General features: G+C 36.8%; 2 protein-coding genes across 5 annotated transcripts; one reads left to right on the top strand and one right to left on the bottom strand.

Annotated features, from left to right (window-relative positions):
• Nucleotides 1-394: 394 nt before the first annotated feature.
• Nucleotides 395-16,769, bottom strand: sclt1 (sodium channel and clathrin linker 1). 3 transcript variants are annotated; one of them, XM_058773558.1, is made up of 22 exons: nt 16,670-16,769; nt 16,052-16,093; nt 15,880-15,947; nt 14,653-14,702; nt 14,165-14,237; nt 13,859-13,914; nt 12,416-12,545; nt 10,977-11,099; nt 10,485-10,550; nt 9,412-9,482; nt 9,003-9,093; nt 8,817-8,908; nt 7,924-8,101; nt 7,720-7,818; nt 6,910-6,981; nt 6,744-6,818; nt 5,597-5,742; nt 5,320-5,512; nt 2,217-2,413; nt 1,801-1,879; nt 1,602-1,697; nt 395-1,000 (listed from the first exon to the last, which is right to left on the bottom strand). In XM_058773558.1, exons 2-22 carry the CDS (start codon nt 16,083-16,085, stop codon nt 938-940), a joined length of 2,052 nt encoding a protein of 683 aa, XP_058629541.1. In that variant the 5' UTR covers nt 16,086-16,093; nt 16,670-16,769; the 3' UTR covers nt 395-937. The 3 variants fall into 3 exon arrangements, with proteins under 3 accessions (XP_058629541.1, XP_058629549.1, XP_058629559.1); XM_058773566.1 differs by lacking the exon at nt 16,670-16,769 and adding an exon at nt 16,370-16,565; XM_058773576.1 differs by lacking the exon at nt 10,485-10,550.
• Nucleotides 16,770-16,785: 16 nt separating this feature from the next.
• c01h4orf33 (chromosome 01 C4orf33 homolog) lies at nt 16,786-19,200 on the top strand. 2 transcript variants are annotated; one of them, XM_058773615.1, is made up of 7 exons: nt 16,895-16,913; nt 17,100-17,152; nt 17,252-17,463; nt 17,769-17,829; nt 17,915-17,966; nt 18,438-18,637; nt 18,726-19,200. In XM_058773615.1, the coding sequence occupies exons 3-7, from the start codon at nt 17,283-17,285 to the stop codon at nt 18,823-18,825; spliced, it is 594 nt and encodes a 197-aa protein (XP_058629598.1). In that variant the 5' UTR covers nt 16,895-16,913; nt 17,100-17,152; nt 17,252-17,282; the 3' UTR covers nt 18,826-19,200. The 2 variants fall into 2 exon arrangements, with proteins under 2 accessions (XP_058629592.1, XP_058629598.1); XM_058773609.1 differs by lacking the exon at nt 17,100-17,152 and having other exon boundaries at nt 16,786-16,913.
• Nucleotides 19,201-20,787: the final 1,587 nt, after the last annotated feature.

Raw genomic sequence — 20,787 nt, 5'->3', positions numbered from 1 at the left:
TTAATTTCCATGCCTTTTTCAGGTCTAGCATTTTTCAAGACTCCAGGAGCTATGAATCATCACAAAAAATAAAAAAGTAAAAAAAGATGAGGGTATGAATTAAAGCATATCGCAATTATTTGTTTTGGCTTTTTATTTCATGTTTTGTTATTTGAGGCCGCCTTTGAGGTCTGCTGAAGCCCTGTAGTGGGTTCCGGCACCTGGTTAAAACCATTAGCCACTACCACTAAAGAAAAAGGAAATTTCATGTAAAAATAAAAATCTACCCCGCTATGGTAGGCTGCAAGGGTTTTTGAAATAACTTGAAGTGATCTGGAACTAATGCAGTCAACGCCTGCCTGCAGGTACTTTAGCTGTGAATGTTCTGAGAACTCTAAAGCACTGAGAATCAAACATTCAACAACCCTTTGGTACAAATTATTGCATTTATTGGTCAATTCTTACAATGGCACAACCAGAATAAAATCTGTTCTAGGAAGACTATAAACCCATCTGCATGCAGTTTTAAAAGCATTTGTATTGGTAATTTGTGCAACTGGAATTCCAAGAGAAAAACACAACAAAAACAACTTTGGCTTGGTAGGAACTTTGACACGGGTGTCTTTGAAACAAAAAGTGATTCCATCACGGTAAATTTAAAAATGTGGTCATTGTTACATTAAGACAAAAATAACTATTTTAGCCAAAGAATCTCATTCAGCAGTAGCCAATTAATTTTTAGGTGACATTTCTCCCAAAGCAGTGATTATAATATTTTCCTCAGTGGTTAGTGAACTCAACCTCTTTTTATTACATGAATTGTCAATGAACACATGGGGAAAGCTGCCAGTGAAAGCTCTAGACACTGTGAAGCCCAAGAACAAACTGATCAGGTTGATGATTTTGTTTTTTTTTTGAAGATGATGATGTGGTGTGACCAAAACCGGCTGCTGTTTATCTAAGATAAAGTCTCAAGATCCATCATGGATGCAGCTTTTCTCCGTTGTGATATCACACTCAGCTGAAACAGAAACAGTAGTTTAGAGGGATTCTGTACAACAACAGTTGAGTTCCACATGTAAAAACCCCTTGCAGCTTCTCTATTACGGGAACTGATTTTTAACAATTTATAGACTTACTGTGAGCTACAAGGTTATTAATCAATGGTACATGCTGTCAGTCTGAATTATTTCAATTAATTTTTTAAAATCTTATTGAACAGCAGAATTCCTGGTGAAAAACTACATCACTCATGATTATGCGTAAAAATCTCCAATCAGAGAATTGCAATTTACCCCAAACTAAAAAAAACAAACAAAAAAAACCTTTTACACTTCACGGGATTGTAGTTCTTTCCGTCCTTTAAACTGTAAAGTACACAGTCTTGTACCTTTCGTGTTTTTATCTACTTTTTAAACACTTTTTTTAGTTTCAAATCAAAGTCTGTAATATTGTGATTGCCCTTGTAGCTGTTTGGTTTGGTTCATGGCTCTAAAATTAACACTTTTTAAAAATCCCAATAGGAAAAATACTTCTAGAACCAAGGCTGCTAAAAACAGTGAGTGGCCCCTGTTGCATTCAATAGGCAGGAAGAGTGTAAATATCCAGTATGGTGTGTATACCTGTTGTGATGCACTGGCCGCACGTTGCTCTGCCTGAGTAAGACGCCTCTGTAGACGCGTGTTCTTCTCCTGCTGCTCTGAAACCTGCCTCTCATACTACGGGTAAAAGTGATATAACATGACTCACTGGAAACCCAACAGAAATTCAATCACTTACAGCACACAACATCTAAGTAGAAGCGAATCTGCACATACACACCTCCAGTATCTTCTGATGATCAGCTTCCATCTGGATCTCCAGTTCCTGAGCACGCTGTTTCTGTCTGTTCAGCTCTGACCTGCAACGATCATAGTCATTTTAACTGAGCCTTCCTGATGCTGCGATCCAGACTTGACCTGCTTTATTCAATAAATTCACATTATATGTAATCAATAAGCTTGTTATATGGTAATTACTGTCCCAATACAATGAAAATAAGCATGTTTCAGCCGTGATAGGGTGTTCTAAATATCATTCACATCACATTTAACTGTGCAGGATGAGGTACACACCAATTTTTAATACTTAGTGGTCTGTCAAGATCGCTAACCCTAAATATGAGTAACAGTAATAGTGACTTTTGCCTTGCTAAACAATACTTCTGTGGGATCTGTGCGTGTCAAGTGAGCGTTCACCTGAGGCTGTTGAGTTTCTGCTGGAAAGCCTGTGTGAGGTTCTTGGCCTCGTCTTTGTAGCGGCTGATGGTTTTCTGTTGAGCGAGCAGCAGTCTGGTCAAACCAGCGCTGGAGTTTTTACTGCTCTCCTCCATCTCTCTCAGCCTGGACTCCAAACCCTGCTCCTTCACACACAGCTCCTGCTGCATCGAAGACACCTACACACGCAAACAAAAACCGGTGAAAGATGCCATATCCTACACTTCTAGTGCTTCTATTTTTCTTCTAAAGTCCATTTATAATATTTTTTGCACTAAAAGTTTTTTTTTAGACTATTTGAGATGCTCTCTGAACATTATAATTGCACATGCTGTTCTTGTGCCTTAAAAGGTTAGTTAAGCCAAAAAATAAATTCTGTTATTAATTTCTCACACTGAAGTCACTGAAAACCAATAACACTTTTTATCTTAGAAGCACAAATTAAGATATTATAAAACCTGAGATATTTCTGTCCCTGAAAATCCATTCCATCAAATATGGTAAAAGAAAACTCAACCGTACTTACATGACATGCGAGAGCAAACCTCATTTGTTCATGCACATCAGGCAATCGTGTTTGAGCTTTTATTTAGCACATTTTATGTGCTCTATGTATGCGCATTAATCAGTGTCTATATGTGAAGAGAAGCTTTAAATCTGTTCATCATATAAAGTAAACGTTTTTTTTGTTTTTTTTAAGATCACTGATTAAACTGCTCAATTCTTGTGGACTACTTTTATGATGTTTTTATGAGCTTTTTAAATCATGAAAGTTTTGGGACTTTCAATGGAGCGACAGAAATCTCTCAAGTTTGATGAAAAATATAATTTGTGTTGATGGTGACGTGTGTTTGGAATAAAAAAAGGCTGAATAACTGATGACAGATTGTTTGGGTGAACTATTCCTTTTACAGCTTTATGTAAATTATCTGTTATGACTGGTTAACCTATGCATATCAGTGTAGTTCACATTGTTGTTCATCAGGTTGGGCCAGGTTCCTGAATACTTACTTGCTAATATATAAATATGGGTGCTGTGCTAATGTGCTCACAGTTGTGATGTCAATGTCAGAAATTGTTTAAAGGTATAGTTCACCCAAAAACACTTTTTTTCTTATGTTGTTTCAAATATTACTTTCTTCTATGGAACAAAAAAATAAAAAATAAAAATTATATTTTGAAGAATGTTTCTCTTTTTCCCCATACATTAGAAGTAATTGGGTCCAAAATCAATGGGGAACCCACTGTACGGACAATGAAATAAACAAAATAAATAAATTAGATACACTATATACAGTTGGTACAGAAAGTATTCAGACCCCCTTAAATTTTTCACTCTTTGTTATATTGCAGCCATTTGCTAAAATCATTTAAGTTCATTTTTTCCTCATTAATGTACACACAGCACCCCATATTGACAGAAAAACACAGAATTGTTGACATTTTGCAGATTTATTAAAAAGAAAAACACAAATGTCACATGGTCCTAAGTATTCAGACCCTTTGCTGTGACACTCATATATTTAACTCAGGTGCTGTCCATTTCTTCTGATCATCCTTGAGATGGTTCTACACCTTCATTTGAGTCCAGCTGTGTTTGATTAAACTGATTGGACTTGATTAGGAAAGCCACACACCTGTCTATATAAGACCTTACAGCTCACAGTGCATGTCAGAGCAAATGAGAATCATGAGGTCAAAGGAACTGCCTGAAGAGCTCAGAGACAGAATTGTGGCAAGGCACAGATCTGGCCAAGGTTACAAAAACATTTCTGCTGCACTTAAGGTTCCTAAGAGCACAGTGGCCTCCATAATCCTTAAATGGAAGACGTTTGGGACGACCAGAACCCTTCCTAGAGCTGGCCGTCCGGCCAAACTGAGCTATCGGGGGAGAAGAGCCTTGGTGAGAGAGGTAAAGAAGAACCCAAAGATCACTGTGGCTGAGCTCCAGAGATGCAGTCGGGAGATGGGAGAAAGTTGTAGAAAGTCAACCATCACTGCAGCCCTCCACCAGTCGGGGCTTTATGGCAGAGTGGCCCAACGGAAGCCTCTCCTCAGTGCAAGACACATGAAAGCCTGCATGGCGTTTGCTAAAAAACACCTGAATGACTCCAAGATGGTGAGAAATAAGATTCTCTGGTCTGATGAGACCAAGATAGAACTATTTGGCCTTAATTCTAAGCGGTATGTGTGGAGAAAACCAGGCACTGCTCATCACCTGTCCAATACAGTCCCAACAGTGAAGCATGGTGGTGGCAGCATCATGCTGTGGGGGTGTTTTTCAGCTGCAGGGACAGGACGACTGGTTGGAATCGAGGGAAAGATGAATGCGGCCAAGTACAGGGATATCCTGGACAAAAACCTTCTCCAGAGTGCTCAGGACCTCAGACTGGGCCGAAGGTTTACCTTCCAACAAGACAATGACCCTAAGCACACAGCTAAAATAACGAAGGAGTGGCTTCACAACAACTCCGTGACTGTTCTTGAATGGCCCAGCCAGAGCCCTGACTTAAACCCAATTGAGCATCTCTGGAGAGACCTAAAAATGGCTGTCCACCAACGTTTACCATCCAACCTGACAGAACTGGAGAGGATCTGCAAGGAGGAATGGCAGAGGATCCCCAAATCCAGGTGTGAAAAACCTGTTGCATCTTTCTCAAAAAGACTCTGTATTACTCTGATGGCTGTATTATATCAAAAGGGTGCTTCTACTAAATACTGAGCAAAGGGTCTGAATACTTAGGACCATGTGATATTTCAGTTTTTCTTTTTTAATAAATCTGCAAAAATGTCAACAATTCTATGTTTTTCTGTCAATATGGGGTGCTGTGTGTACATTAATGAGGAAAAAAAATTAACAAATGATTTTATCAAATGGCTGCAATATAACAAAGAGTGAAAAATTTAAAGGGGTCTGAATACTTTCCGTACCCACTGTATATTTTGTGTTCCACATTAGAAATACAGTCATGCAAGATTTAATGGATGTGAATGAGTAAATTGTTTAATTTTTGGGGGGTTGAACTATCCCTTTAAGGGCAAACAGCAGTTTATGACTGTTTATGAGAATGCAGTTCTTTGTAACCTGTTGTTTGGCACGTCTCTGAGCGAGCGCACACTCTTTGCGCAGTGCTTCCATGTCTCTGTGCAGTTGCTGGTTCTCTTGCTGCAGCGTGAGTCTCTCCTCACTGATGGCTGTACTCTCCTGTCTTGCACTCGTCAGCGTGGACTGCAGCCTCCGCACCTCCTCCTGACAGCGCGACAGCTCCTCCGAATACCTACACAGGCACAGGGGAGGCAGCAAACTATTATGAATGCACCCTTATGTTTGCCCTCTTTCTAGTTTATGTGCGTGTTCTTACTCCATCTCCATTTTCTTCATCTTGTTTTTAGTGCAGTTGAGTGTGAGTTGCATTTCGTCCTTCAGTCGTTCAGCATTTAAGCATCTCTGATGGAGAGCCTCCATCTTCCTCATCTCAGGCTCTCCAACTCGGCCCTCTTTATAGACCTACAACACAAACACAATTTTTTTTTGAAAAATGCTGGTAACAAAACAAAAAGTTAAAGGTATAGTTCACTCAAAAATGAAAATTTGATGTTTATCTGCTTACCCCCAGGGCATCCAAGATGTAGATGACTTTGTTTATTCAGTAGAACACAAACAAAGATTTTTTTAACTCAAACCGTTGCAGTCTGTCAGTCATATAATGATAATCAATGGGCTCCACGGCTTTGAGAGTCAAAAAAACATACACAGACAAAACCAAATGAAACCCTGCAGCTTGTGACAGTACATTGAGGTCTAAAGACACGAAACGATATGAGAGATATGAGAGATAGGTGGCGCCGTGGCGGTAATGCACTTATAAGTCTGCGATCTGCCGTAAAGCAAGAAGAAGACAAGTCACGCAACGGCTGTTGTGAACGCGCTCAGGACAGTTGGACGTTATAAATACAATATAAATACTGTTCAGTTTCTTGCACAGACTGATCGTTTCGTGTCTTTAGACCTCAATTTATCGGCACGAGCCGCAGGGTTTAATTTGGTTTTCTCTGTGTATGCTTGTTTGACTCTCAAAGCCGTGGAGCCCATTGACTGCCATTATATGACTGACAGACTGCAACGGTTTGAGTTAAAAATCTTTGTTTGTGTTCTACTGAAGAAACAAAGTCACCTACATCTTGGATGCCCTGGGGGTAAGCAGATAAACATCACATTTTCATTTATGGGTGAACTATCCCTTTAACGGTAGTCATTGACTTCTGTATTTCCTTACTATCAATGGCTGCCGTCAACTGTTTGGTTACCAACATTCTTCAAAATATCTTCTTTTGTGTTCAACAGAAGAAATAAACTTGTACAAGTTTGGAACAACTTGAGGGTGAGTAAATGTTGACAGAATTAAATTTCTGGGGGTGAACTCTCCCTTTAAATGTGATAATTAAATGTTCTAAGGCTGTATGTTGCTGTGATATTATGTGTGAGTAAAAATATGCATTTATTTTCACCTTTTCCAGCTCCTCTTCCACAGCTTTTCTCTCCCGATGGGCTCTTTCAATCTGTGTCTCTTTATCCGCACATTCCTACACACACACAACCACACCAGATATGTTGATATGCAATGGTGACAGTTGTAGCTATACACAACTGTACATATGCTGATGAATGTGTCACCAGTTGCAAGGCAGAAAGCTCCTCAGCCATACGATGAATCTGAACGTTACACTGCTTACGGACACTCTCTACCTATAAAAGGAGGAAAAGAAAACATTCAGTATGATGAGCCATACTCAAAGATGCAAATAACAATATATGGATGCTGTGATCACAGATCAGCTGAATGTCAAAACACTAAAATTAGAAACTAGAATGACGCTGATTTGACTGCCATAACCATGCTGTGCCAGTGCTAACAGTCAGGCTATTTTTGGCTATAGAGCTCTACAGGGTTCAAGGAAGTACATTTTGCTTTTAATCTTTAATGCTGTTAAAGATTGTGAGAAAAGAAATTCAGATTTGGTTACAGAAGTGCAAGATAAAATTCATAGGCTTGCCAAAGAGAGACAGACAACAGGATGGAGGAATTTGATCAAATGTTTGAGTTTCAATTGAGATGCTCAACTTGCAGAGTTTCTTTTCGACAGGTAAGCTTTTGCCACACACATTAATAAAATAGTAAGATATTGTAAGGATAATAACAATGTTAAGAACATGGTAGGGTGTTGTTTGAAACTATGCATTATTTAAAAGGCATTCCTATAAACTAAAATCATTCCTAGTTCCTGCAGTGCGAACACGCCAGAAAGCAGGTGTTTCCACCAATAGTTAAAGGAACTATAAAAATGCTCCTTCATGGTGCCTAAAATATTATCTAGGTAGCTCACTAGGGTTGGAGCAAAGCCTAATTTAACATGTCTGAGAGTAGACCTGATGCCGTATTCTGTTGTCTCCCTTAGAAAGTTGAAGAACATTAGCAGTGATCACCTCTTTCCTGGTGCGCATGGCAGCATCCTGGATCAGCTGCTTCATGGCATCTTTCATCTTCTCCAGCTCTTCTGCTCTCTGTTTCTCCCTCAGCTGAGCCTAGAGTAACATATAAACACACCAAAATCATTTTAGATTGTGAAGTCAGGTACGTATTGAAGAGCTCTTGAATTGGGCCTGTGTGGTGTTTATTTGGAGCGTGACCTGTTCTCTCTGAAGCGAGGCTTCCTCAGCCAGCTGGATGGAGTTGCGGAGGCGACTGAGGGCTTCAAATTTCTCCTCTTCCAGAGAGGCAGAGCGACCCTGCAGTTCTCCTACTTGCCGCTCCCAATCCGTCTGCTTCCGCCGCACTGACTCAGAGTCCTGCGTTGCAGCTTTGAGTCTGGAAAAAAACAAAACAAAAGTGAATAAAATAACATATATCCATCCATATTTTCAATAAGAATATATATATATATTTTTAATATCTTTTCTTTTTTAGAGGCTGGGCTGGGCCAGATTTTTTTAATTGTTTTAAAACTTCACATGTACATTACTTTTCAAAAATCAGTTGATTGGGTTGATTGATTTTTAAAATGTATTTTTTTTTTTAAACATTTATGCTCACCAAGACTGCATTTATTTAATCAAACATACAGTAAAGTAATATAACATTATACTGTAACAGTACATAAAAACAATAGTATAATATTGTAAAATATTCTATTTTAACATATTTTAAAATTAATTTTATTCCTGTGATGCAAAGCTGAATTTTCCACCAGTCCACCAATTTTTATTCCAGTTTTCAGTGTCACATGATCCTTCAGAAATCGTTATAATATGCTGATTTGAATCTCAGGAAACTTTATTATTATTATCATCATCATTATCAATGTTGAAAATGGTCATGCTTCTTATTTTTGTGTAAATCGTGTTACTGTATGTTTTATTCATTATTCTATGATGAATAGAAAGTTCAAAAGAACAGCATTAATTCGAAACAAAACTTTTTTTTTTTTACCATTATAACATGGTCTTCATCTCATTTGATTAATTTTACGGATCCTTGCTGATTTAAAAAAAAAAATCGTATTGACTTCTATATTAAACTTCACCTCGCTTCTAACTGCTTCAGTGCTGCTTGTAGTTGCTGTAGTCTCCGATCAGATGCTTCTTCTCTACCCTGAGCTTCTGCTGCGTCCTCTTCCTGCACCATTACACAAACATGACATTATTAGAAAAAATTACATAAGCACAATAACAGCAACATTAACAGTGTATGCAAGCTGCCTGTCTCTCACCCTCCTCTGCATCTGATCCTGGACATTCTGCAGGAGTCTGGTCATCTCCTCCACTTTAGTTGCAGAAGATCTCTGCTCAAGCTTTGCTTGCCTGAAACATCACACACACACACACACACACACACACACACAAAGCTGATCTTTTTAGTACTTTCTAAATTTTGACCTTTTTATTTCTTCTTATTGATAGAAGAGTAAGATGACAGGAAGAAAATGCACCAATTTTCTAAAATCAGAAAGTTTTAAAGGCATTTCAAGAGCAGTGAGAAAACCCATTTTCAATCTTCTGGAGTAAATGTGACTGCACTAAAGTTGAATTATTAAATTATTTACTGAATTATAAACGCATGAGCCAAACTGAACTCGAGTCAAGGTTAAGTCTTAAAGGGCTGGCCATCTGGAACGCTACCTGAGTTGGCTGCGTAACTCCTCCAGCTCACTGCTCTGTTCCGCCACCGTCTTCAGGAACTGCTGATTGGTCTGAGTGTGACAGGACAGACATGAACGCCGGCCGGGCATTACGCCAAACACACACACACTTCAAAGAAATTCGCAAGAATAAAGGACGAAGGACAGGATGGAGGGGTTTTGGAGGTTGAGATGGGATAGGTGTGAAAAAGGTGGGTGTATGAGAGCTACACTGCTCATTAAATATTAACGAATAGAGTAGTATTTCTATCCTCAACCAACACTGTCAAACAGGTGGCTGACTAGTGTGAAAAAAAGCTTGTGCCTAAGACAGTACAAGGATTAGGCCTTTAAACCATTGCATAACATCTCACTGTACATGGCAATGATATCACTAAAGAAACCCTTTCATAAACATGTTAAACAATATTTCTCAACATATTTGTTTGATAAATCAATTTTCAGTGGGAAAAGGGGATTGATTTGATCCACTTAGGCATGACTGCATCATGAAACGTGGCTGATGACATATATAAGGGAAAAGGTACAGGCCATTATAACAAAATAAAAAGGATTTATTCACCAAATAAATACATAAATAAACATTACAAATATTGTTATGATTTAATTATGTGAGAAGAGGGACAAGAAAGTAAAAAAAATTAATTTCAAAGCTGGAGAAAATTGTGTAACAAAAACCCCAAAACAAAACAAAAAAATCATGGAAGATTATTTCATTAGAATAAATCTGATAAAACCAATGGAACAACACGATATAAACAGGGGAAAGTACAGTAGATCTTCCCCTAGTTTCACAGACAAGGCTTAAGCCTAGTCCCAGACTAAAATGCATGTCTGGGCTGTTTTAAAGAAATGTCCACTGACTGATCTTAAAATATATCAGTGCTGTTGTTTTGTATCAAGCAATGTTATTTCGTAGGGCACGTTTATAAAAGATACTTAAATGTCCTAACCGAACTATGGCCTAATCCTGGTTTAACCTAAACCCTGTCTGTGAAACCAGGCCTTAGATTTTAACCAGTATTGTTTACATATCGAATAAGGAAGTCTTACTGATTCTAGCTTCTGATTGGTCAGCTGGAGCTTCTGGCTGTGTTGCTGAACCTGCACCAGCTGACTCTAAAACAGCACAGTGATTGTCAGTAAGAGCACAGACAAACCATTTCAATAATTAATTTATGTGTATTATAATAAGCTTCAAGCCACAATTAAGCCAATATTTTACAGCCAACAGCTAATATTGAATTTATATATTCAAATAATTCAGCCCGGCATGCCTTCTGGTTTATGTATAATTGTTGGAAAATGCTGCGGGTCTGTTTGTTCTGTTAACTGCGCCTGTATGTAGTTAAACACTGCCCTCTAGTGTTCAATCATCATATTACATATTCTAGAAATAAGTGAGAAAATTAAAGAGGATATCGAAATGTTTCCAGAAACCAAATATGTGCTGTTGAGTTCAAAAAGAAATCTATGACCTCCCACATGCATTATAAATAGACTGAACTTGAACATGTGAAAGTGTTAGTATGTAAACACTGTAACCTGCATATGTTGCCGTTCAACTGCGTGTATTTGTCCGTCACTTATGGAGCTCTGGTACTGGGTCTGAAGTCGATCCAACTCCTGTGAAGCTGTCTGCCACATCTGAAGAGCCCGTTCTTTCTCCTGGAGACACACACAGAACAAATTGAAGGTAAACAGACTATGATTGCTATGACGCAATGTTAAATAAATTTAATTGATAACTTTATACTGTAGCTCAACTTGTAGAGAATTGAATTACGATGCCAGCAATGTCAAGGTCATGAGATTTATTGGCAGGGAATACACATATTTCTCTTGCACTTTAAGTTGTTTTGAAAAGCATAAAGGAGGAAAAATAAATCATGTTTATTGAGATTTGCTTAATTACAGTAACTGCAGTAACAATTATATTTTGGTGTAAACACGCTGAATGCAAGATGTTTTTATAACTACAGCAATTAAAGATTTTAAATGTTTTGGCTATGACTCAGAATGCATATAAATTTCATTTTGAGGCAAATTGACTTGTAAAATGTCCGTGAATACTCCTGAGTATAATGCAAATGAACTGCTGAATTCAAACCGATTCATTAAAACGGACAGTTTGCAAAAAAACTGATTTGCATGAAAGAATCATATTCCCAGATCTATCACCCTTTTTTGCTAATGAGTTTTAAACCAGAGATGTTATTAAAATATTTTAGTCTTAATGCTCTCATTCTTTTTGCAAAACAAGTAGTGTTAAACTAGCACAGTTTGCAAATATTCACAATTGATATTGGCAAACATCCAATATATACTAATATATAACAGATACATATAATTATAATATAATATAGCCATGCAGTTACTATTCTTCTTTTCGCTTCCTTTCTGTATTACCATCTTATCGATGAGAAAGAGGCAGAGAAATGTCTCACTGGATGTTTCCTTTACAGCTAATTATTTCATTCTCAGTTAATTAGGAAATTAGAAATGTGAATATAAATTGGAAAGTCCACAAACTCAAAAATAAGTCACTTGAGACTTGACTTGAACTGATGCGCTCTCTAGAGAGGTTTAGATGTGATTTGCAGCATAACATTCTGGTGAACTGCTCCCTAAAGAAGGGCAAAGATGCGCAATGTCGGGCTGAAAGTGGAACGCTTGATGAGTGACGCACTAATATCTCATTACTCCATAATGTCAAGTGTTGATATGTAATCCTCAGGAGCACCTGGAGCGTACTCCACGCTGATTAAAACCCTTTCCCTCAGCACAACACGACCGGCACCGTCTCATCACGTATTAACTAAAGAACGAAGCTTTAAAGCAGGAATAACCCCAGATCACCTCTCCACCCTTTGCACATGAAGAGAGTTGGAATACAGGGCCAGGAAAGTGTCTGTGGGTTTGTGGTGTCACAGACCAACTCATGGGAGTTTAGAGGTGTTTTTGGAACAGGTCTGGATATTCACCTCCACGGCACACTTGACCTGTTCCTCGAAATTGCTAATGGCGATTGCGTCCGCTGTCCCTTCTCCTCCTGTTCCAGTGGACAGAGACTGCAACTGCTTTTCAATGGACATTCTCTGCTCTGCATGAAGCCTGCAAATAAAAATTAATATACAGTTATTGCAAAAGGTCAACCTTCGTAAACCTTTGGGAATTATCTGCGGACATGCTTTAATTTGTTCTGAAATATTAACTGACTTTCATGACCTTGAGGTCCTAGTAATAGATTGGCAGGAGTGCACATAATCAAATTAAGTCAGTATCAGAAGAAAGTAGATACGTTTAAAAGCAAGGTTTATAGTTTTTTAGGTAATTTTAATATTTAATTTAATCATTAAATAAATGCAATAATTTAGATTTAATTGTCATTTTGTTTTTCCTTTTTCCATGTAAATAGTGTCGGATCTGTTATGTTTAATTGCTTAAATTGTCATTTTGTTTGTTCTATTACTATACAATACTGACAATTAGATCATGGTGGGTGATCTAATTGTTTTTTTCAAAATTCCAGTTTTTCTAGACTCTGTTTTAATGTTTAAATAATAATATTTTTTTAAAAGCATGTCTAACTGATTGGAATCATGAAACTTACACAATTTAACATCAATTTATTAAATATTGAACAAAAATTACATTTTTAAGACCTATGATGTTTTAGTTCCCCCCTCCCCCTCAAATTCAGTTTTATTTGTACCAAATTCTGTTTTTTCCCCCATTTAATTTTCTGGATTTCATTTTCAATAATCAAAACTCATTAATCTCAAATTAATTCATCAATTTTATGAAAAAATTATGTATTATTATTATTTTTTTTCAGAAATACTTTGTGTATTTACATTTCTCTGACAGGCAGCTATAAAGACCTATAGTTTCTGATTGAATATGATATGACCATAGTTTTCTCAAAAGAAACAGTAAAATGCTCATAAAGTGACTCTCAGAGCAGTTCTAGAGATTATGTTCATGTGTTCATGTACTCATATATTGAGGCAGCAGAGGCTGAAAACACAGGGAGTGTGCACACTTCAGTATGTGTACAGTAAATGAAACCGCAAGTCTGTGCCATTCATTCACACATAAACATTTGGCAAATTCTGTGAAATTCCACGTTATACAATTATACCACTTTTAAATATACAATTATAATATATAATATGCAAATATAAAATATACAATTTTTGTGATTGGATTCCGCGATTTTCACATCGCGGTAATCATAGGGACCTACTCTAGATTGGGGCACGAAACTTTCTCCCACAAATAAAGTTAATTTACATAAAGGGTGGGCTGTGATTACCAAAGCCACCTCATCCTGTGGAGCAGAAGCTGTTAGCACTGACTGACTCTGATAATAAATCAGTGGCTGGATGGAGAAATCAGCAGGAAATCCATTCGAAAGCTCTTACCGCTCGTTTTCCTTAACCACCTGCTCCAGGCTTGCTTTGACGTCTGTCATCTGCCTCTGAGTGTTTGACAGGGAGAAACAAGCGCGTGAGTGAGTGGTGGGAGAAGGATGATTGAGAGAGATTGAAAGAAAGTGTACTCTTGAATGGCAAACTTATTATAGGACAAATTCACTTCACTTGGGATTAAACTGCAATTTAGAGCTGACAGCATGAAATCAGCCCCATTAAGCCCTGACAGTTGTAAAACCTCACTGTAATGTGAGCATTTATGTGGTGTAAGCATTTGTGTAGGGTAGCAATGTGTACCTGATAGAACTTGAGCTGCATCTCCATCTGTTGTATGTGCTTGTCATATTCTTCAATTAGAGGAGCCATTAGACTGAAAACACACACCCAGGTCAGAAAACATCGTAAAACATTTAAGATTATAGGTTATTAACATTTAGGGTCCCATAATACTGGATTACATAGGATCATAGGATTACATAAAGTTATAATAATACTGTAATTACAGTATACTACTATCAATAGTTTATAATTTTACATGTATTACATAACTAAAATGAAAAAAAAAAATCTAAATGAAGAAATATGAAAAAATATGAAAACGTTCTCACCACAATAAAAGGTAAAAGGTGAGAAAAGCCACACTTTCAAAATGAGATCATTTTGAGGCCTGATTTTTAATTTTTATATATTCTTTTTTTATTATGAACTGGATGCATGGTTAAAATAGTAGAGGACCTGAGCCAGAGACTTTAGTAGCATGTTTTTAATTGGCCGTAGAGACTCACCCTCTGTCTGAGAGCCAGGGAGCTGCAGATTCCATGACCACATCACCTGTCTAAAAAAACAAAAACAAATAAATAAATAAATAAAAGTGAAAGATTTATTTATTTATTTTTTAAATCTACAGATAATTTCCCAAGTCCTTCATGCCTTTATTCGGGGTTTCTGCAGGTTTATTTTTGTCATGTTATTATTTCATTGTTTTTGTCTTGTTTTCTAGTGCAAACTCTTAAGACTCAAAGACTCTTAAATCATTTGCTTAAGAAGTAAAATGATATAAAATAAAGAGTTTTGTTTACTGTGTAATTGATCAGAACAGAGTGAGTTTATTATTAAAACAAGAACAAAAATTTGCCAATGGGCTCAAGAAAACTACCTTTATTAAAAGTATAAATAACATTTCATACCCCATTGACAGATATTTGTTCTTATTTTAAGCATAAACTCAATTTTGTTCAATTTACTCTAAAAACAAGACTTTATATGTTCAACCTGCATCTCAAGTAAGTGTCTTTTTTTAATTTATTTTTTTAAGTACTTTATTTGTGAAACTTTTTCTTTTTCAAAAATGTAACACTCCATAACGTACTATATATGTATAATTAAACAATATAACCAAAATAGTTACTAAGTAAATGTGTCTTGATTTAAAGATGTTTAGATATTTGTTTTGGAAAACAAGGCAAAAATACTGAGGAAGATATTCATTCTTTTGCAGTGCATTCAACATTTAATGAAGTGACTTTATGAATTTAAGAGTTCTGCTTCTGTTTAAGACCTTTTTAGGGCTTAATTTGTGGAAGGGTGAATTAAGAATTAAGAAATCATGTTTTTTTAGTAATTTTCTGTTTATTTTTCCCCCAACTGCTCTGACTTATATACGGTCAAAATTTAAAATGTCATAATTTACTCTTACAAGTAATTTACAAACCTGTTTGGAAACCATTCACTTTCATTGTATGGAAAATAATGCAGTAACAGTGAATGGTGACTCGAGCTGTTAGTTCTCATATACTACCTTAACATCTTTTGCATTACACAGAAGTCACACAGGTTTTGAACAAAGTGAGGGTGAAAATGATAACAGAATTTGTATTTATTTAGCTACGAACTCTTCTATTTTTTACTTAACAAAACATTCATTATGAACCACAGGAGCACAATGCCACTATCTAGAGGTAACCTTCTACATAATTCAACAATTAAAACTGCCATTTAATCATAAAACTAACCTGTGACACTGAGGAGGGAGGAGGAAATTCATCCTGATATCGACCCAGGACGGAGTTTAAACGATTCACTGATAAGACACAAAAACAAAGTTCAAGAGCTGATGAATATGCATGATTGTAAAACCGAGCATGTATCTGCACAACATCATTTCTGAGATCTAGCGTAAATCACCTTGATCTCGAAGAAACTCGACTTCTGTTGTCATTTTTGCATCTGCAACAGCAAAACACTTTGTTAGGTCAAACGCATATGCTTTGCAAAAATGTATCATCAACATAACTATAATAACATTTAGCATGTGGGTCGGTAGGTAGGTAGTATGCAGCGGGGAACAATTTGCTTTACTGAAGCAGTCAGTTTATACACAGCCAGCACAAATGATCCATGGAGACTGTCTTTGTGTAGGAATATTAGTTTACCATTGAATTAACTTAACTGACTCTATAGAACCATGTCATTAATCATTTTGGTCTAATCGAGTAAACGTACATTATTAAAGTGGATTATTACGAAATGACATATTCTTCAATAGATTCACTGAAAAAGAAGCGAATCTGGGGTGTTATCTCAGCAACAGCATTAAGCATCATTGGTATCTAGGTGGAGATTTGCATTGGCTAACTAGCAGGCTAACGGCTACACATTTTTTAAAATTCATTATAAACATGCTGAACACGCTGTCATTAAACTTAAGTGAATTATAAATGTTTATTTTTTCCACCGCGTAATATGAGGTATGACAAAATAGCAGAAATACGTAAATAAATGTAATGTTATAAGGATAGGTACCTGCAAATCCTTCCGCCTTGTAGTTTAAAGATCCTCCCAGCCAATCAGATTCATGTTCACGGACGCTCGGATTCAACCTCAGAGCCAATCAGATTCATCCTCAGGAACGCGGTGCAACTTATTAAAATGTTCCCGGGAAACTTCAACGCGCTTGCGTTCCGTGCGGTTAAGGGAGTTCCTGTTTTTTCATGGTTCTTGAATTGAGGAACTATCGAGATGAGAAACCTCGAGGTGATCGAATAGGGTAAGACTTTACTTCACTATTTTTAATTTTGTTATTTTATTTAATGCTGAAATTTATGTGAGATTCTTAGTTGATGTGTGTCTGAAATCAGGAAGTGTTCTTCCAATAACATCAGGTGTTAAGTTTATGATATCAGATAAGATATTGATGGCTTATCAATGACTGTTGAACTTTATTTCCTATCAGACAGTCCTGTGTCCTGAGCTGCTTAAGACGCATTAGAGCACAGAACTGTGGATGTATAGACTTTTTATAAACAGACATATATATATAACCAGATAGTATTTTATTATTTCAGGTCTTGATAGAAGAAAATAATATTTTACCATGCTTAACAGTGTCTGCGTTGGTTGTATCCTCCTGACTGTCATGGAGTTCCACATCAAACGCACCTGGGACAGCTTACCTGCGGCTCATAAGCCGGTAAAGATTCGCTTCTCACCTGGCGAGGATGGTTTGTTAATGCAGGTGACTGCGCCTTTCTTTAATGACCCCCCTGCACCAGCCGGACCACCTGGAGAGCCGTTCCCTGGTCTCTGGGACTATGAGGGTAAGTTCATCTGTACTTTTAATAAAGGGCCAATTTGTCAGTTTTGGTTTATAGATTTAGGTTTAGAGTTTCTTACTGTCATGTGTTTAGATAACAAATTAGTGCAATCAGCTGATCATGTTGCATACACGCATGCAGCCTTGATCCTTGGACTAATTACCAGCCATTTAACTTTGGTGGAAACTTGAATTAAAATGAGAGGAAAAGGTTAATGAAACACTAATTACATGTTTACCTTTCACTGATTTTCTGTGAATTTTCAACTGACAATTTTTACAATTTGTGCTCTTTGATTAATTTTTCAGTGGTGGAGTCATTCTTCCTGAACAGCAACACTGAGCAGTATCTGGAGGTGGAAGTCTGCCCGTAAGTTAAGACTACAGTGTTTATCAGGCAGCAGGATGATTTTTCATTGCTAATGTGTAATGGAAATAATACTTTGATATTACAGTCATGGACAACATCTTATTCTGCTATTGAATGGAAAACATAATGCATTTATGGTAAGAAAATACACATTGTACATCAGTTTATTAATGTGTTCATTAAAAAAAAAAAACAGTAAAAACTGTCAAATATTATGATTATTTTATTTGAATATTTTAAAATGTAATGTATGACAGTAAAGCTGAATTTTCAGCAGCCATTACTCCAGTCTTCAGTGTCACACGATCCTTTAGAAATCATTTTCAATCAATTAATTTGCTGATTTGGTGGTCAAGAAACAATGATTATTATTATAGATGTTGAAGACCACTGTGCTGCTTAATATTTCTGTAATTTCTGAAATCGTGATACATTTACGGTCACATTTGATCAAGTATAACAGCAATTGTCTAAACATTAAAACGCAGGAATGCTTAATGTAATAGTACAGGAGATTAAAAAATGCAGTGATATGAAATTATGCTTATGCTAATCTTGACCATTATCTTATTATTTTGGAATAATGTTCATGCTATAACCTGTTACAGCAACAGCTCCCTCTATCATTCAATGCCAATATAGAGCACAAGACGTGGAAGGGAGAAGCACTTCTACCTTGGAGGTATTTCCCTCAGGGCATTAATAAGATGAATTCCTATGCCATCCACGGCTCTGGAGCAGGAAGGACCTATGAGGCTCTGTATCCTGTTCCGAGAGAAGACCTAGTAGAAGGACAGGGACCAGACTTGTAAGTTTAGATATCTTAAATGATTTGTTTCCTTTTGATGGGTCTTAACATCACCAGGACCTTAACATTTCTTCTCTCATCTGAACAGTCATCGACTTGAGTATTTTCAAGACTTCACTCTGCAAAGTATCATGGGAGAAGACTGGGTTCAGCCAGAATCTGACCTGTGGGATTTGTCAGGCAAATGACCAGCTGAAAATCACAACTGAAGTTAAAACTGTCTTCTAACCAGTTTTTTTAATGCAGTAATTACTTGCAATTTTCTTCCATGACTATGTTAGAGCACAAACTCCACTGCAGTCTAATCAAAGTTAATGATGTGGCTTGTTTTAATGTGGGTGTAATAGCAATATAATGGCTTTTATTATCACAATTTAATAAATCTTCTATCAGTAATGCGGCACTAATCTCAGCAGTAAGTACTCCATCCAGCACCAAATATCTATGCAATATGTAGCAAACGGGAATTGTTCATTTTATATAAGCTACTGAAACGAAAATAACCATTTAATAATGGAGATGGTAAATGTCGAAATCGAACATTAAATAAACAAACGACAACATTTAAAGTTTTTCTTTGTCCTGTTTTGGAGCTTGATAACAGACGTGGTAACAGTATTGTTAAGTATGGCATAGTGCTGCTATATATGAAATATAAGTTACATGAAGATTCTTCAGAGGTTCTCCGGTTTTCAAGAGAAAAATGAGTAATTATGCATTAACATGTGCCTAAACCTACCATATAAGATGATTCCTTAAATCCCTTTTATGTGTTGTTATTAGGTCTGCAGCAATCTCGTGCAACCTTGGAGTATCTGACATTAGCTGAAGGAAAACTTAGCCTATTTCTGAGATGGGTAAAACCTCTGATATAAAGCCGAGTTTTAACTCTCTCAACAAACCCATGCGTATAATCAATAGGCGCTGCGTAAACTACAAATTAGCTGCTAATAAGACGGAACACGGGTTTATAATTACAGCCGCTGTCCGTTAAATGAATATTAACAGTGACTAATTACCGAGACTCTGCTCTCGCGCTGCAGAACTCCTGACACGAGCGCGCTCTGCGGGCGTGAGCTGAATGCGCGCGCCGTACCTGAGAGCGAAGGTCATGGCTAACCAAAGAAAGATTTTGAACTTCATTTTTTATACAAAAATATTTCTGATATCATAACTTAAACCTTTAAGGGTTCGTGTTACAGTGCTAAACACCGAGTTTATGGAAACAAACATCATGTAGCCTATAATTAATTAATTTGCTTGTAAATGCTTAGGTTATTTATTAAATGTATTAACAATTAATTATGGCATGCATTATTTATAGCTACACACATACACAAACACAGGTATTAATTATATACACATCATTTAAATTGACTTATATAGCCTGCTGTAAATTATATGAATGTCTGTATTAATAAATATATTAATTGTTTACATGTAGTTTGTATAGCATGGAAAAAGATGTTACTCAAATTTATCTGTTGGGAATGCAGGGAGGCATGACACATTACTAATATATTTAGCCTATATAAATAAATAAAATTGAACCCAATAGAAAGAATCACATCCAGGCCTGTACTCAAATTACACACACAGACTCGGAGTAATCGCATTTGTTCTCTCCACATGCAATCTATTCACTAGGGGAAATAGCGGAGTACAAATTGCTTCTTGTTAGGAGCAGAGCGAAGTCAATCAGATGGCCTTCCACTCATGTTTTTTAAATCAGGGAGAATTTATGCGCTGACATTTTATAATTGATAGGAGGCCTGTTCAAATCTGAATGGGTAGATTGGGCACTGGCATGTTTTCAGAGGCATTTCTGCTAGCTGAACAGCGGTAGCCGCACGGAAATGGAATAGATTTCATCGAATACACATTAGATACAACCCTGAACGCCGAAGGGAGGGGTAAATATTGTCACTCCTTTTTTTAAAAAATGAGAATGAATCATGTTTGTTATTTGATTCCATTATATCCATAATGGACCTGTTTACCTGTCCCTTTTGCCCCTTCCATCCATTTGTCAGAGGCAGGTAATATCTGCACTAAAATATTGATTCCCATCTATTGGAAAACACATTAACAAACAAACATTTTGAACCTGCAATAGTGTCTAGTGGCAGTTTACAAAGCATTTTTTTTCC

Source organism: Onychostoma macrolepis, chromosome 01 (genome assembly GCF_012432095.1).
Source record: "Onychostoma macrolepis isolate SWU-2019 chromosome 01, ASM1243209v1, whole genome shotgun sequence".
Classification (NCBI taxonomy): domain Eukaryota; kingdom Metazoa; phylum Chordata; class Actinopteri; order Cypriniformes; family Cyprinidae; genus Onychostoma; species Onychostoma macrolepis.
The sequence above is the reverse complement of the archived record's forward strand: the minus strand, read 5'-3'. Positions and strand labels throughout refer to the sequence as shown.

Bases quoted from the DNA above. Each gene is read 5' to 3' on its own strand.
- sclt1 (XM_058773558.1), bottom strand. From the start codon at position 16,085: ATGACAACAGAAGTCGAGTTTCTTCGAGATCAAG. The intron at 5,743-6,743 runs GTGAAAATAAAT...TTTGTGTTGTAG, and splicing joins TGGAAGAGGAGCTGGAAAAG to GTCTATAAAGAGGGCCGAGT. The intron at 1,698-1,800 runs GTGTGTATGTGC...TTTTACCCGTAG, and splicing joins ATCATCAGAAGATACTGGAG to TATGAGAGGCAGGTTTCAGA.
- c01h4orf33 (XM_058773609.1), top strand. From the start codon at position 16,858: ATGGTTCTTGAATTGAGGAACTATCGAGATGAGAAACCTCGAGGTGAT. The intron at 16,914-17,251 runs GTAAGACTTTAC...CATGCTTAACAG, and splicing joins CCTCGAGGTGATCGAATAGG to TGTCTGCGTTGGTTGTATCC. The intron at 18,638-18,725 runs GTAAGTTTAGAT...TCATCTGAACAG, and splicing joins GAAGGACAGGGACCAGACTT to TCATCGACTTGAGTATTTTC.